This window comes from Tinamus guttatus, unplaced genomic scaffold (genome assembly GCF_059628265.1).
Source record: "Tinamus guttatus ecotype Peru unplaced genomic scaffold, ASM5962826v1 Tinamus_guttatus_pri_ptg000208l, whole genome shotgun sequence".
NCBI lineage: Eukaryota > Metazoa > Chordata > Aves > Tinamiformes > Tinamidae > Tinamus > Tinamus guttatus.
This window is the reverse complement of record NW_028288742.1, coordinates 5,495,358-5,511,584: the sequence shown is the minus strand read 5'-3', so window position 1 is coordinate 5,511,584 and position 16,227 is coordinate 5,495,358. Positions and strand designations below refer to the sequence as shown.

At 37.3% G+C, this 16,227-nt stretch overlaps 1 protein-coding gene across 5 annotated transcripts in view; it reads right to left on the bottom strand.

The window, feature by feature from the left end:
• LTBP1 (latent transforming growth factor beta binding protein 1) overlaps positions 1 to 16,227 on the bottom strand; it is a 184,405-nt gene that overhangs the window by 61,565 nt on the left and 106,613 nt on the right. For 3 of the 5 annotated variants that reach the window (XM_088524194.1, XM_088524191.1, XM_088524193.1), the window contains 5 exons: positions 10,780 to 10,902; positions 6,233 to 6,400; positions 2,862 to 3,095; positions 1,336 to 1,358; positions 143 to 242 (listed from right to left, as the gene is read on the bottom strand). In XM_088524194.1, coding sequence (XP_088380320.1) covers positions 143 to 242; positions 1,336 to 1,358; positions 2,862 to 3,095; positions 6,233 to 6,400; positions 10,780 to 10,902 — 648 coding nt within the window. The remainder of the gene's footprint in view (positions 1 to 142; positions 243 to 1,335; positions 1,359 to 2,861; positions 3,096 to 6,232; positions 6,401 to 10,779; positions 10,903 to 16,227) is intronic. The other 2 variants (XM_088524192.1, XM_088524195.1) reach the window with 1 other exon arrangement.

Genomic DNA, 16,227 nt, shown 5'->3' with positions numbered 1-16,227 from the left:
ATTTTTGTATTCTGCTTATGTAAGAACTCCCTGTTAAACTGTAGCCATTTTTTCATTAATCTCTGTTACAAACATTATTTTCCATTTCATTGAAGGACTGTAAGCACTGTCTCTTACTAAAAGAAAAGTCCAAATAAGCTACCTGGAAATTGTGGATGCAGGTTAATTGTTGAAATCCCAGGAGAAAGCTGAGGCTGACCAGGCTCTAGGATTTGCTTTTCTTGATCAAATGAAACTAATTCCTAAAAAAAAAAAAAAAAAAAAAAACACCAATTTAAGCATGAAAGAGCATAGGATCTTTCCTCTTTTACACAGTGGCATACAATTCAATGTCAATGTTATTTTAAGGAGCTTCACTTCATGTAGTTTGTAGTTTCATCTTTGGCTTTACCACTCCCTAGCAATCCTATTTTCCATGCAAACAGTATCCGGCCACATACACGTATGTATCCAAGTCTTTGGAGGCATCACCGTGGAGGATCACTGTGAAAGGTTCTCTCAGCTAATGCATCAAATATATTTTTTTTTTGGTCCCATGAAAGACTTGGATGTTTGTAAGTCTTTAGGAAAACGAAATGCAGTTCTTTCCAACCAACCCCATTCACTGCAGTGGAGATAATCTGGAACCTCCAGAAGGGGAGATGCAAGGTACATAGTGATGTCCTCTTCTCCACCGAATACACAGCAATCTTAAAAAGCTTATTCATCTAATTTAAATATATTGTAATACAAGACTGCTGCTGCTGAGCAAGAGGCACAAATACTGCTCAAAGTCTCATACCATTTCTGTGCAATTCATGCTCGCTAGCTGTCAGCATCTGTGGCAGTCTTTCATACTGTCTGCAAATTTCAATAGTCTACTTAAAATATAGGCTCCAGAATCACATATACAGTACAAGACTCTCTGCTAATGCCCTAAAGAGAGGCTAAAGTCATCTCCTTCCTTTACTTCCCTATCTGCCTGTTTTTATATCTAACAACTATAGGATCTTTTTGCCTCCAGGTAGGCACTGTAGGTCTGCAGTGAGGTGCTTGCTGCCTGTGAAGCCCAAATCCTTTTCACAGCCCCCACACCACATCTTGTGCATGCGGTCGGCGTTCTAATATCTAGATATAACACAGGGACTCAGAGAATCCGGGCTCACGTCCCTGAGCTGCTGCTTCTTCCTGATGTTAATGGTCTTTGGATAAATCAATCAGAAAAAAAGAAACGTATAAAAACTGGCCCCTGAAGTCTGAAGGACAAGAAATTCAGTGCGATTACTCCGTAGTTCCAGCAGTACATTCCTCTGAAGTACCAGCATGCTCAAGGGTCAAAATGCTTTTGTGTTTTACCTGATCAGGGGCTGCTGTTGCCACTGAAAACAGAAAGAAAAAAAAAATTAATCAGTCTTCTCATACTCTTTACTCACACATTCTCTTTAAAACTATGATCATGTTTAAAAGTAGTGTCTGTCATCATAGAAAATTCTCATGCTATCATCTAAAGCATCTTAAATTTGAAATAATGTTTCTGAGCGAATGTAATCGGAAAATGGAATAAGATTGTATGCAGCAACCAATCCTCACAACTATTTCTGCAGCTTTCAGTCTCCTCTTATATTTCTAAACTGCTTCCTTAGATATTGCCGAGCCATTCAAAGAGCTCTCTGGTTATTAACGAGCTCATTTAACAGGCTGATTTTAACTTCTAAAATCAATTTAACAAAATATCAGTCTCTATACACATTTTAAAGGTAAAATCATATTGTAATGACATAAAGCTAACTACCAACGAATTTGAGTTCAATAATTCAATTTAAAGGCTCAATTTTTGATTTTTTGTTTTTTTTTTTTAATAACTGAAAGTGATTTTTCCACCCAAAATGAATTTTCTCTAGGAAGGAAAGATAAAGAGTAATTGACAGAAATATCATATAAGTTTATTTTCTGCTACTCTTTGCATTTTAAAATTTGTCTTTAACTGATGTCTTTTACTATATGACTCCTTAAAAAACAAATCAGGAATAATTTTCTTTTCCAAAGCAATATCTTCTAGCGGGGGAAAATATATATGTATATATATTTGCTCTTCTAGCTCTAATTTCTTCAGCATTAGCAAGGAGGCTGATTAGCAGATTTAGAAGACACTTTGATCAAATCTCAAAAATCTGAGATGCAAACATATCCAAAAGTAGAGTATAAAATTCAAACATGCCTATATGCTATCACTAACTCAGAGTAAGCCATTTTTTATATATTTTAAATGATCTTTCTTAAATATTTTAAACAGCCAGGCTTGTTGACGATGTATTTATGACAGTGCTGCTTTCTGCAAGTCTTTGCTTCTGTGTTTTATTAAGCACAGGATATTTTCAGCTTCTCAATGCTCTTAGAGGAGCTTCCAGAAAACCATACAAAGTGTGAGAAAATCATCTTAGAGAAACCCACTAATCATGGAAAAGCCAGGCAGAGGGAAGCTGAGGCAAGGTGGCTGTGCTGGGAGAGGGCAGGATTGCAGGAGTGAGACCAGACCACATCGCGTGCTGACGATATAGAGATGTGTGTAGAACAAAGATGATGAAAACCCCTTGACTCCTGCAACCCCAAATACTAGTAGACCAATGCCCAAGAGGAATCTTTCGTTACAGTATGGAGATGCTTAATACCTCCAAGAAGCCTTATAAACCAATACTTGCTCTTATCATAAAAACTAATCAAAGTGATCTCTCTCTACGGTGCTTACAGGATCTAGAAGGAACGACAGTAATGGCAGTAAACCATTTAACACAACTCACCCCACGACTGGGAACACATTAATACACACATTAATAAAGACACATGCACAGAAAAATAGGAAGACTGAACTTTGCCACTCTCACCTTCTTGCACAGCCACCTCAGGCTCACTTTTCTGTGAGAAGGTCAGTGCCTCCACTGGCTCTTCCTTTGCTGGGAGAGGTGGAGGAGAAGTACCTTTAGCAACAGGTTGAGTAATCGGGGTCTTGCCAATGACAGGTGGCTGTACTCTAACTGCAGGGTGATGATATAGCTTGTTTCTGTGAGGGCCAGAAACCGTATAACCCATTCCACCAGGGCAGATTTCCTTAAAAGCAGCTAGATTTGGGATGGGAAAATATTCCTTTTAGGAGTCTAAAAGTGCAATATGTTGACATATTGGAAAATATAATTAAAACCACTAATAAAGTTAATGTCCTACTGTATATACATTTTCACGGAATAAAAAGAAAAAAAAAAAAGAAAAGAAAAAGAAGCAAACTGTGCTACATGCTAATACGACTGAACATTCTCCCCAAACCACGTTCTGGCTCAGTTTATTCAAAGGAGATTTCTACTCCAGTTTAACAAGTTCCTTCAATTATGTTTAATCTAGCATCATATCATTTCTTTCTTACTCCTATGCAAACAGAACATCCTTTCTGAGTAGGAATTTATAGAGAGAAATTATCGTCATCATCTACATAACAAAAGGAGCGAAAAATACTATTTCTACCATATCCTTTTTTTGTTTTGCAGAAGCCAAAGAAAAAGCTCACCACCCCTGTGCTAGAGGAGCATAAAAAATGTCAATTAGCAACAACATTCATTCACAGGATACCATTTCACTACATTAGAAGTCTCATATCAGCTCTGATCCAAATGCCACTGAATTGAATAAGTTTTTCCACTGACAGCAGTGGGCTGGATAAAAACAAGATGAGGATCATAAAGAGAGTCAAATCATCACTGGAGGAGAAGGGAAATAATCTCATTTATAAAACTGCAACAGAAAAAAAAAAAAAGTTATGGCAGCACTAGCACCAGGTTTTGCAGTCCAGCAGTGGAAGACTAGCATGAAAAAGCATCAGCCTTCCTCCCTGCCAAAGGTAATAGCTGTGCACTTGTTAGGGACAGGAGGCTTCAGGGCTTGACAGACAGTGCTTCGTGGCACTCATTGCTCTAGATGTCGAGGATAAGCTTGGGACGAAGCACCAAAGATCTGGTCTCCCATGTGATGTGACCCTAAGAGCTGTGTGGAGTGGGGCATCAATGAGGGCACAAATTCTGCTTTGAAAAACACATCAGCATTTTTAAAAAAGAATGTGTATCTAAAATAAGGACAGCAAATAGTAGCTATGGACACTCCAGAGATTAACTGATTAAATTACCCAACTGCAGATTTTGGACTTTTGGAAGCTTGGTGAGATGGAGACTCAGTAATATAAATGATGAATGGTCAAACTCATTAAATTCAGTGGGTTCAGAACAACAAAACACTTTTTGGGGGCAAATGCCCAAACCAAAACTTGCTACAAAAACATCCAATCAAGAGTAGAATGTCTGGTCAAATAGGAAGACAGGAAAAAAAATAGAAATCTGTCCTTTGACAGATGCATACCTGGGGTGTAGGAAGTCTTGGTTCAAATCGCATTCTCTCAAATGAAGAACAAAAATCTGTATCTTACTCTACCACAACTCAGACTTGAGGGCTCTCTAAACCCAGGTATGCAGAGTGGGCCTCAGGCTCTCTTCGGAGCTGCTCCACTTCATCCAAATAATTAAAAGGCCATCAGAGCGCGAGATGATGGCTTTTTAACCGAATAATTCTGGAATTAACCTTGGACGCTATGGTAAATACATTATTCCATTCTGAGTTATCCCACTTTTGCACATTTTTCGTGGGGACTCTAAAAGATCATCATGAAATTATTCTGTTATAAAAAGGAATATGGTTTCAAATCATGAAAGTTATTGTGAAAACTGTTTCCCAGCTGGCTTATCAGAATTTTCTACTCACAGGTTCTATCCTTGCTTTAAGAAGAGTTACTAAAATCACAGGTGCATGTGATATGCTATGATGTATTTTTACGAGTAGAGGACAGTCAATATGCAAAAAGGAGCGATCTGTTCACTCCAGATTACATATAAGTTTGGGCATAAAGCCTTGTGAATTTAGGCAATGTTGTTACAGATATAAAGCATCCGCATTTAAACTGCTAGTCATCTGGTGAGAATATTTTTACTTCACTGAAAAGTAATAGAAATATTTACCAGAAAACCAACTGGACTTCTAAAACACAAATCAGCAACCAAATGATCACACAGGAAACGATAGCTTTAAAATCAATTCAAATGCACAAAAAAAATGGTTGTTTTAATTTTTGTATGCTTAACTGAAATAATCAGGAATGTGGTACTCTCTAAAGTCCTCATGTCTCAGATGTTAGCATTGGATTCTCAAAATTCACTCAGTAAAATGTTTCAGAGAAATACATATCTTTTTCATAATTTAAAAGTGACATCTGCAGCAGCAACTTCAGTAAAAAGAGTGGACTATAGTTACAAATACTTGTATTAATATACTGCTGGGCATCATATACATTAGAGTTTCTTTCAATAATAGAAATTTGAGTAATGGTGTGTGTATATATATAAATTTGATTACACATTTCAATGCAAAGTAATATTCACTAGGTTTTGGCTGAAGACTCCAAATTCAGTCATTTAAGTTTTGAGCTTTCTCACAAAGTGGTGAGAAATATCTTAATCTCTAATAAGCAGTATTTTACTCCATGAACTTAAGAGTGGTGATCAGCCAAGCTGGTATTTACAGAGTCCTTTTATACTTAAAAACTAGTAGGACTCAAAGTGAACACCGATAGTACAAGTGGGCTTTATATATTCGAGCAAGCAGTAGTTTAAGTGAAAGATGGCAGGAGATGTTTAACTTCCAGTCACTGTTAAGAAGTCAATACCATACTTGGCATCTTTCTCAAAAAGATTTGAAGGAAGGTGGGAAAACCGCAAAGTACTCCTCCTCATATCCAACAGCTGTAATGGAAACTGCAGCACACACAATACTATGAACTAATTCTCCATTACTGCCATCCTTTCACCTACAGCTTAAAGCATTCATCAGACTTTGGTTTAATTTGCCTGGATTTATAATCAGAATATAAAAGCCTATACACTTACCTTTATGTGATAGAGATTCAATGTTTACAATTACAGTCTGAGATGCAAATATTTGTCAGACCGGAATTTTACCACTACATACCAAAGAACATTTCTTTATTTTAATTTTGAATGCTTATGAACAAAAATAATATATACTTAATTATTCTATCATCACTTGCAGAACTGTCATCATTTACTGTTGGATACTTCTTTCCTTTTTAATCAAGCACCGGATTCTTTTTTAAAATCTAGCATAGGGTGAGAGAGAGCTTCTACTTTTAACGGGCAGTTCTTACCTGTTCCTGGCAGGGGACACTTCTCACAGTGGGGGCCCCAGGCTTTGCCAACGCTGCAGCAGCAGAGCTGCTTGCTGAGCTGCACAGACAGAGGATGCATGCACTGCTTCCCCGCGCTGACAAACCGGTAGCAGGGCCCCTTCTCCTCTGCCACCATAGGACTATCAGCTGCAAGGAGAAGAGAGGAGGGTATGGTTCACATGAAAAAGAAATTTTCAAAAGAATGGTTTCAAAAGATGGTTTCAAAAGAAACCATCACCAGGTTTCCAGCATCCATTAAATGGATTCATGTTCTCATTTGTAGTGGTTTTTTTTTTTTTTTTTTTTTTTTTTGCATTTCAAACACCTATCTGAAACCATAATTACAATCTACAATCTATCTAATATCTATGGGGAAAAAAAAAAAAAAAACTTATTTGGCATTAAAACATTCCCAAATTCAAACCCATTCTAAAACAATCATGAAATAGATTTTTGAAGAACAGAAGCTGATTTCCAAGCCAGGAGCTGCCAACTCGCCAAAACAATTAAAATCAGCTCCTGTAAATGTACACAAGTGCAATTGCTTAAGTAACTTATAGTAGTGACAAGTTATACAGCCACTGCAGCATTTAGCTAGAAATAAGCTATATAAATAAAACCACAAAAGTATCTATCATACAGGCATTTATTTATGGGAGACAATTATATATTTCTATTTTGCTAAGTCTCACTGTTTTCCAATACATGCTAATCCGTCAAATGACAGACATATTCTATATAAAATTGCTGCCAAATTGGAATTATTTTAAAACCATTCTGGACTCTGCTTCCTTAACTAGGCTACTAATATACTCAATAAAACAATGTGTCATATCATAGACTACATGCATTCCAACACCATGTTCTTCCTTCTCACTTCCAAACTTGAAACTTGCATAGAAATTTAAAATTCCTTGGTCCAAAATGGTAAACAAGTTCCTAACAGATTCCTTTAGCATGAAGAGACAAAAGGCATGAGCCATGACTGGTATGAGGTAATGTGAAGCAAAGACCTATCCAGCTTTTATATTTATGTATCTATATTCTTATATAGATAACAGTTCTGGGTAAAAAAGACAAGCAATATTCGATTTTTCAATATGGTGTGTAAAAGCAAAAATTAAAGTTTACTGCCAGCTCCCTATTTTCCTCGTGTTCAACTCAAAAATGATAAAAAAAAAAAAAAAAACTTCAGAATGATGAAAACCTCCCTCAATGAATTTCATCAACCACTAGCTTCAGATTATGATCTTGAAAACAGAAAAAAAAAATCACCTATGAGTTATTTAGCCTATACTGTATTTTATAAATCTAGAGATACCTCTGATAAGGAGCTTATGAAATAAGGTCATTTTCACTTGTCAATCTTCTTCCCAAGAGACTTTAAAGTGAGAAATTCAGTTGTTCTCTATGCTTTCTTTTGGCCTTGCAGAGGCAGTGGATCTCAAATCAAGTAAAAGCTGATTAACAGAGGAAATTATTTGTATTCATGCTGTTTACAACTTCTTTCGAAAATTCTTTCTTAATTTTTAATCCTTCTTAATCAGGAGGAAAATATGAGGAAGATTATCGTTGGCTGCATGTTTAATAAACTTTAATAGGAAAACAGCTATAAGAATAGAAATCTGTTGATTTTCAGGGTGACTATACACTACTTCTTTTCTAGTTCCCTGCTTGCCCTGGAGGTTCTCTTCTTCTTTATACCATACCAGTTACTTACAGCCTTTATTTTTTTTTCAGTTGTGCAGCCAAATAATTATTCCAAGCTTGATTACATTTCGCCTTAGTCTAATGCAGGGGAAGGCAGTTTATGGAGGTGTTTTTAGGTGTTAGATATTACTCAGCTAGACAGATTTAGAAAGAAAAGAAATATTTTAAACAGCCAAGTGACAGTAAATCTTGAGAGGTGCTGGTGGCATCACACCTTTGATATGCACGCTTAGAAACAGATGCCAAAGGAGGGTAATATTCAGTTTCCCTGAACCCAGAGCAGCTGACTTCAGCTCATGTGCAAGCATGGAAAGTGCAGTCTTGCTAGAATCACAATGTATCCCCGGATATCACAGAGTTTTCATGCATTTTACAAAATCTTAAGTGCAACTTCGCTTTTGAAGCCGTTCTTGGACATTCCTGCATCTTAGGATAACCCAAAGAAAGTGAGAGAGAGGGGCAACAAAGGCCACCGAGGAGTTGATCTGGGTGAAATCAGAAGGGAGATTGCTTTGGAAATGGGTTTGCAGTTAAAATTCCCCCGTGGATTTTCCAAGACATATCTAATCTGCACAGCTGCTTAATCACAAAGGGAGTTGTTTTTTCTGGTCTATTATTTTTCCCCTCTCTAAATCATCCGTGACTTAATCTATACGTGAAAATAGAATACTGTTCTTTGTTCATCTTTCTAGTCTTTTTCTGTCCTAAATGTTGTCTGCACTGACTTCCAGTTTAGTCTCATGGAGTGCACTTAGTCTTAAAGCTCCAGACGATGCTAACGGAGGGGTCTGTGCAGCCTTCCACTGGGCACTGCTCCCAGCTCAAAGCTCTGGCACTTAGAAGTAAGAAGTGACATAAAACATAATCTTAAACATGTAGCGAATTAGCCTGGCTAATCTGGGTAGTTGTTTCTGGCTCTGTTACCCATTAATCTGTGAACTGCTCTCCAGAAACAAGGCTTCATTAATATTATGAGCATTATATCATGGCTGTGCTATAATGGAGCTGGAAGCCTTCCAGCTGCAGTCTTATATCTTAGGGAAAAAAAAAAGTCAGAATAATAGAACGCCTTAAAATCCGACTTCTCGGATGTGCGAAAATTCTCTTGTTCATACTGACGTGTTCATCTGAAAGCTTATGCATGCTCTCTCAAAAACCACCTAAACAAATAAATACAATATTTAATTCAAAAAGCATGTCTATGCCACATTTACAGTCTTGCTAGCAGCACAATGTAGAGACACGTGAGCCTATTTAACCAGCTAGTTCATGTACATGTAGCACTTCGACCACAGCAACAGGGAGTTCACTCATTACAGACCAATTTCTCTCCTCTGAGAAGCAAATTACATCAGTCTGTCCAAAATTTTATACTGACACTCATAGATTGCTACTGTCATTGCAGCTCAGTAACTAAAATCCAGATCAGGCACTTCTACACTTCTTTAAAAACAAACAAACAAACAAACAAACAAAAACACAGCAAAGCAAATCCACTCAAAATACAGCAGTATTTTTCAGGTAGTTCATTCAGAGATGACACAGTTACCATATAACTAACACAGCTACTGTATAACAGACACAGCTACCATACAATTGATCCAATTCCCCCCAATTTAGGCTCTTCAGTTGAGAAACACATTATGTTTTGTTACTGGCTTGACTGTTTACAACATTACATTGGAAGAAAAATTAATTGTTTGTATTGTCCATGTTTGATTTTATATTGCATAATTAAACGCTGATTAAAAACTGCTATTCTATCAAGGTGATAGCAGGTTTTCATTATCTCATTTTCTCTTGCTACAGTAACAAAACAGTGCAATCTATGCTATAAAGAAATCAGAATTACTTCTCTTAAAATTGGTTCAAATTTATTTGCTTATTTCTCTCCCACCTAAAGTCTCATTGCGAGAAAATATCCAGTGATTGAGACATAAAGGTATCTACATCTTAGGAAACAAGAATAAGGAAGACAAAAATGATAAAGTACTCTCTAATACAGCTCACATTCACACGGTTACACCATGATATTTGTGTTTAAAGAAACTTCATTCTTGGCAACAAGGTAGTACTATGACCAATAGTTATCATTAAATTTCCTTGACGCTTAACACTACAAATTTATTTCTCTTAAAATTCATTGAACTTTAAAAAAAAAAAAAATCCATTCTGTATGCTTCAATTTGATCTTACATTATCTTATACATTTAAAGTTAAACTGTCCAGTCTTTCCAAATGCTCGGACTAGAAAAAATGAATTGCTTTACCAACACCAAGATTTTGTGTAGCTTTGCCCCATAGCCCAAAGCTCTAATGCTTTGGGACAAAGATTTTAAGAGTGGCCCTCAGAGAGGAAAATGGTCTTTCTGTAAGGGAGGTGGCTTTCAGCTTCCTAAAAAACAGTAACCAAAACTATCCAGATGAAAACTGCAGGAGTGGAAGAGGGACACAGACCAAGACAATTTGGACTGGGGTGCTAGCAGAGACGGAAGGTTTTGTGTCAAGGAGGACTCTAGTCAGCTGATAAAGACTGAAAGGGGACGAAGAGGCTGGATGCAGCCTGGAAGATTTTGTGTCAGAAAAACCATGGAAGCCAGGCAAGAAGCCTGGAAGGCTGTAAGGGGAAACTAAAGTTTCCTGGACAAGGAGACAGAAAAGAAGCACAAAGCACGGGTGCTCTGACTAACTGAAGTGAGTAAGCTGACATGGAGAGGCAAGGACAGCAAGAAGTGGGATAGTTGGGACCAGTCAAATAAATCTCTCAAGTGCACATAGCTTTTCATTTTGGTGCTCTGATCAGCATTATTACTTACGTACGCATCTGGAGAGAGTCGGATCTGGCACAAATCCCATTTTGCATGTACATCTGTAGCTGCCCATGGTATTCAAACACTCACCATTAGGGCATACTCCCTGCAACTGGCATTCATTGATATCTACAGAAAGAAAAGAAAAAAAAAAAGGAGTAGAGACTAGAATGAGTAATAATATTGATCTTTCTTCAGAAGTTATCTGTTTTTAACAGGGGTAATACAGTTAATACTCTTCATCAGCATTTTTTTTCCATACTGAAAACATTCTAAGATATTTTTAAAACACTGCTGAGAACACATCAGAAAAAAACAAGTATATTTATACGTCATTCTCAAGTACTCTGAATTTTTTATACACACACACACATATATGTATGTTCTTTTACCCTCCTCGTTTCCTAGTAGATGATAGTTTGCACAGTCAAACATAACTTGCAAGAACATTCACGAATACAAAGTTTTAAGCTGTGCTATAATTTATACAGGATGGAACAGTGCTTGACAAGTTTAATACAGTTTTTATTAGTATTTGTATTGCAGGAGAGCCTGGAGGTCCATTGAGTTGGAAGGAGCACAACACAGAAAGACCATGTCTAGTGTAAAGACTGTAGCAGCTTAATAACAAGAATCTGCTTTAGGGAGTACAGAACCCAGGAGACACAGCGGGGAAAGGACAGCTCCATGGGAGCACAAGCTTGTAATAATTACCAAAGGCCAAGAGCTGTTTGACAGAGCTGGCAGTTCCTAAGCTACCCGCATCGCTGTCCTTTTCAGGGTCTCACTGAATACATTTTTCTCCCATGCCCCGAATATTGGGCCTTGTGCCTTTATCACACCTGGCGTGGTAACTCACTCCTGGAACAGGATCGGCCTCACAATCATCTGGACACCATCTGTAACCAAGTCAGTCAAGCTAGCATTTTATTCCAGGAGACAGTAACCGCGTAGGTTTGCGCTGATAAAGAAAGCCTTAAAGAAAAAAGAATAATTTATCACTTTGTCATAAACTGCTGCATCTCCTGTTTTAGGAAATTAAAAGACTGCACATTGTAATGGAACTACTTAAAATACGTTCATGCACGTTATTTCTACATAAGGCTTTCCCTCCCTACCTCTAAGGCAGGGGAAAAAAAAGACTATATATTCCTGGGTCAACAAGCTTGAGCTGCAGGTCAGATATTCCAACCAGCTCCTTAGAAAGCAGAGATTAGCAATCAAGTTATCTACAATACATAAAATTTATTGCTATGCCACTTAATGATTGATTATAAACCCTTCTCTGCTTCATTGACTTCACTATGTGTTGCTGCCTGACTCACTCAAGGAGAGCAAAGGGCTGAGTATGCCAAACGTCCCAGGTGTTGTGCTGGACTTTGCTTTTGGAAACCTGCAGAAAGAACCTTTTGCATCACTACCTCCTCCTGCATTTTTCTGCCCAAGTCTGGCTACCTCTCCCACTGCATGGGGGTGCACGACTTAACCTCACAGCATGGCAGGCCCCAGCAGCGGTGGTGACAGCTGTGACTTTTTCTAACATTCCACATTCATGTTATCCCTGATGTTTCTATTCCTATACCTAATCTAGTATCTTGACATCGCCTGCATCAACTTCATCTCTATGCACTTAGCTACACGTGACAAAGAGGGATAATTTATATCCTATAACTTTGGATGAAAAATGATGGAAACCACATGGATTACCAAAGATCAGCTCTGCCTCAAAAGAATTTTTCAGCGAAATTCCCAGACTATATGACTTTCTGACCTCAGAGGGAGTGGGTTTTTGACAAAGGAGAATGGTATAAGAAAAGAGCACAAAAAGCTGCTGAAAAATCCTCAAGGTCTTTTCCTTGCAGTCTGCCTCTGACCCATTCAATCCTGGAGCAGGAAGATGGCCCATATAAGCACAGCAGTATCTTACTTAGGGATTTCAGTAATACTACTAGACTCAGAAGGTTTAGTAAGCCGGACTTGTCCTGTTCCATTTTTTAGACAGCTTCTCCAGTTACTTAGTCTATCTTAGTCAGATATGACTGAAGAAATCTATATAGTGACAGCTGACTCCAAAAGGAAATACCATCATTGCTTCAATGCCAGACCTTATTTGTAACCAATGAGAGGAAGGAACTTGAGAAAACTAACAGCTAGCAAACTACAGAAATTATTGGAACATCCCTAAAAAGAAACATACTGAAACTCTGGCTAAGTGGTCAGGAGAAACAGATACGCAGCTAACTCTCCTCTTTCCAAGCAGTCTCACTCAACAGGAACATTAAAAAAAAGAAAAAAAGAAAAAAGAGATGTGTGTGAAATATCTGGAGGTGAATATAAAACAAACCCTGAAACACTCAGAAAGCAGCACTGGCTTTTCCACCTATCATCCACGAGGGGTTTTTGGGTCAATCCTCACACGCTAGGCAATGGAACAACTCTCTGCTTTGCCGAAGCACTGGCACTTCCTAAGAATCGAGACAGAAGAATAGACAGCAGCTGTACTCAGAATACAGGAAAACTCTCAATATCAGGGCTCACTGCAAGATAGAAATCCAGGATGCAGTTCCACAAATGCATACACGGGCATACGAATTACACAAAAAACCTACACCCGTAGCTTTGGTAGCAAAATGTACATGAGTATTTGTGGGGGAACAGGAAAAACACAGGTGTGAAGTAAGATGGAAGAAAAATTATATTAAAAATTAAGTTATATATTTTTAAACATAAAGCATTGCCTTTAATTCTAACCTGCCATTCAATTCCTGGTGTTTAATGGCAGTTATTCATGAATGCTGACAAAGTATGTGTAGCCAAAATATTTGTTCACAATTAACAGTGCAATAAGTAGACTTTTCAAAATGACATTTTCACTGTACAAACAGGAAGGATCCACTTTTACTATAGGAAAATTAAACTATTATTAGAGAAAAAGAATGGAGGTTTCCTCTCAGGGGCCATATATATCATACTGCTTTGTTATAGGACTTTTTCCTTAATGTATACATGCAGAATTCACAAAATTTTTTTTCTAATGAGAGTTCATTTTAACTTTAAATTAGTGAGCTTACTTAACTTACTTCAGCTAATATTAATCTAATTTAGTATTTCTAATTCTTGTTTTCCTAAATAAAGTCCTAGTGTCCCTGGCTGTTAGCCATTAACATATACTCATACTTGTTTATAGATCGTCATTATGCTAAACTTGGTACTTTTTCTTCCTAGTCAGAAGGACACATAAATATATGCTCAAACATTAGAGTGTAACTTAAGTTACACAGTTTAGCATACATACATTAATGCTTCCAATGTTTAAAAGGATTATGATACATTTTTCATTTTTTGGGTCATGACTTTATTCATTTTTTGCATCGTTTCATTTGAAATTCAAAATAAAAAAAAACCCAAAACAACCAACAAAAAAAATCACATGGATAAGCTTTATTATTTAAATCCTGAAAGCTATAGGTGTGCAAAAAAAAAAGTAAACTCTGCAAGGATTGACATGCATAAAAAAAATAGTTCACAAAACCTGCAACTTAAATTTGAAGTACTCATTAACAAAGTATTATTTGTATTATTCAACTGAACCATGTTATTTAACTTTGTGTAAATATTATATAAGAATACCTATAACCTTGTAATTGACTGGCTCAGCAATCTGTTTGGATTTTATAATGAAAATTTTCTTAACATAGTTTATATTTAAAGCTTTAAATTTTAACCGTAGTGGATATTTTTAAACATAATTAATGTAAATGTCATCTAAAGAGACAGAGCAAGTATTTTCACATATCTGAATTTCACCCCTGTTCCTGCCGATAAAAGTTGACATTAGTAGTGCATCTTATACATCTGGTGATACTTTGGGAGAGTCTTTTTTTATAGTTTTGTCTTCTAATGGCCAAGGTATTTCAGGATATTATTTACAGCCGTCTCCAATTTGCAGGTAGAAGGTGATGTTCCTATAATTCATCAAAACATAATCATCTTTCTTTCCAAATAATTCTGCTATTTTTAGGAAACATCCACAGATGCTGTCACTAATGTGTCTTTATTAAAACTCTTTCCAGATGAACTGTTCTTGTATGTCTAGTATTTAAAAATATTGTCTTGGAACCTTTAGAGTCCCAGAGAGCCTCCATTCACTTGTACTCTATTATTGCTATTTAATGTGGATACTGCTACACAAAAATACCAGTCTATACGTATGTAAATATTGACGACTGTTCCTCCTCATGTTTTATGAAGTTTCATTATAGATATTTCTCTTTCTAAAATTGTCTACATTTTAAAGCTAACCTCCCGTGCATTCTGATGATGGCTCAGCATAACTTAATTATAGAGTATTTTTAATGACTCTTTTCCAAGTCATGTTTTCTGAATGAGCTCATCCCAGAATTATTGAGCCGATGCTTTATGTTGAACCACACTGGTCTATCTAGGGATTCAACAGAAACAAGCCACAGATTGATAAGAAACTTCAAATTTTGGGGAGAAACAAATATGTAAGAGTAGTCTTTATTTAACCACTCTGGTCAAAAATCCCTTTCAAATGTACTATGTATTTTGTTTTACTTCACACTGGGTTAAATGGCCACCTACCCTGAATGTTTTTGACCACCTGCAGGCCTGCCCAGTTGTGCAAATTGCACTGGAATCAACTTGTTCAGGCAGCAGGAAAAGGAATCTAGTTGAAGATTAACAGATTTCTTTTTTTTCTTTTTTTTTTTTTAAACTTTTTTTTGTTGTTGTTTATTGACATAAAGACTATTTCAGATAAAAGCTGTATAACACTGAGAATTCGTTTGTCTTGGTTATAAGGACAAAAAAGAAATAACTATTTTAAAGTTGTCTGAACAACGCTTTATCATGGAGAGGTGGGAACTGGCAGCAGCACGTTTGTGAAGTGCTCAAACACCTTCATTTAGAAGGTCTAGCAGAGAAAACGCTTTAGTGAGCTCTGTACCACTGCTATAAAAGCACATATGTGTAAACGATGCTTTCTAGTACCTAAGTACTGGAAGTACTAGGTACTAGACTACCTACATATTAGTTCTTGGATTTCAAAGAAAAGGTGAGAAACATCTATTTCCATATCCAGTGAAATACTGCTGGTAAAAAGCAGGCCATAGAAGGAAGCCACGTGCTACCGAGGTGGCTCCGCTCTCCAAGGACACCCACGTGCACTGACCCTTTACTGCAGCCAGGGTCATGGCAGGACAGCCCAGAAAGGGGCAGATGGGGCCACAGCTCTGCCCATGGCCTCTTCTGTGCCCTGCATCCTTGTGGCCTGACACACGGTGAGAGCAGCCACCACGCTGGCCCCCAGGGCCACCAAACCACACTGACCACGAAACTAGTCTGGAGCCTTCAGCACCAAGAGCTACTTAAAACCAATGGTTTTAACAACCCCAGTTAGTGCTTGACACCTTCACACAGGTTTTTATAGAG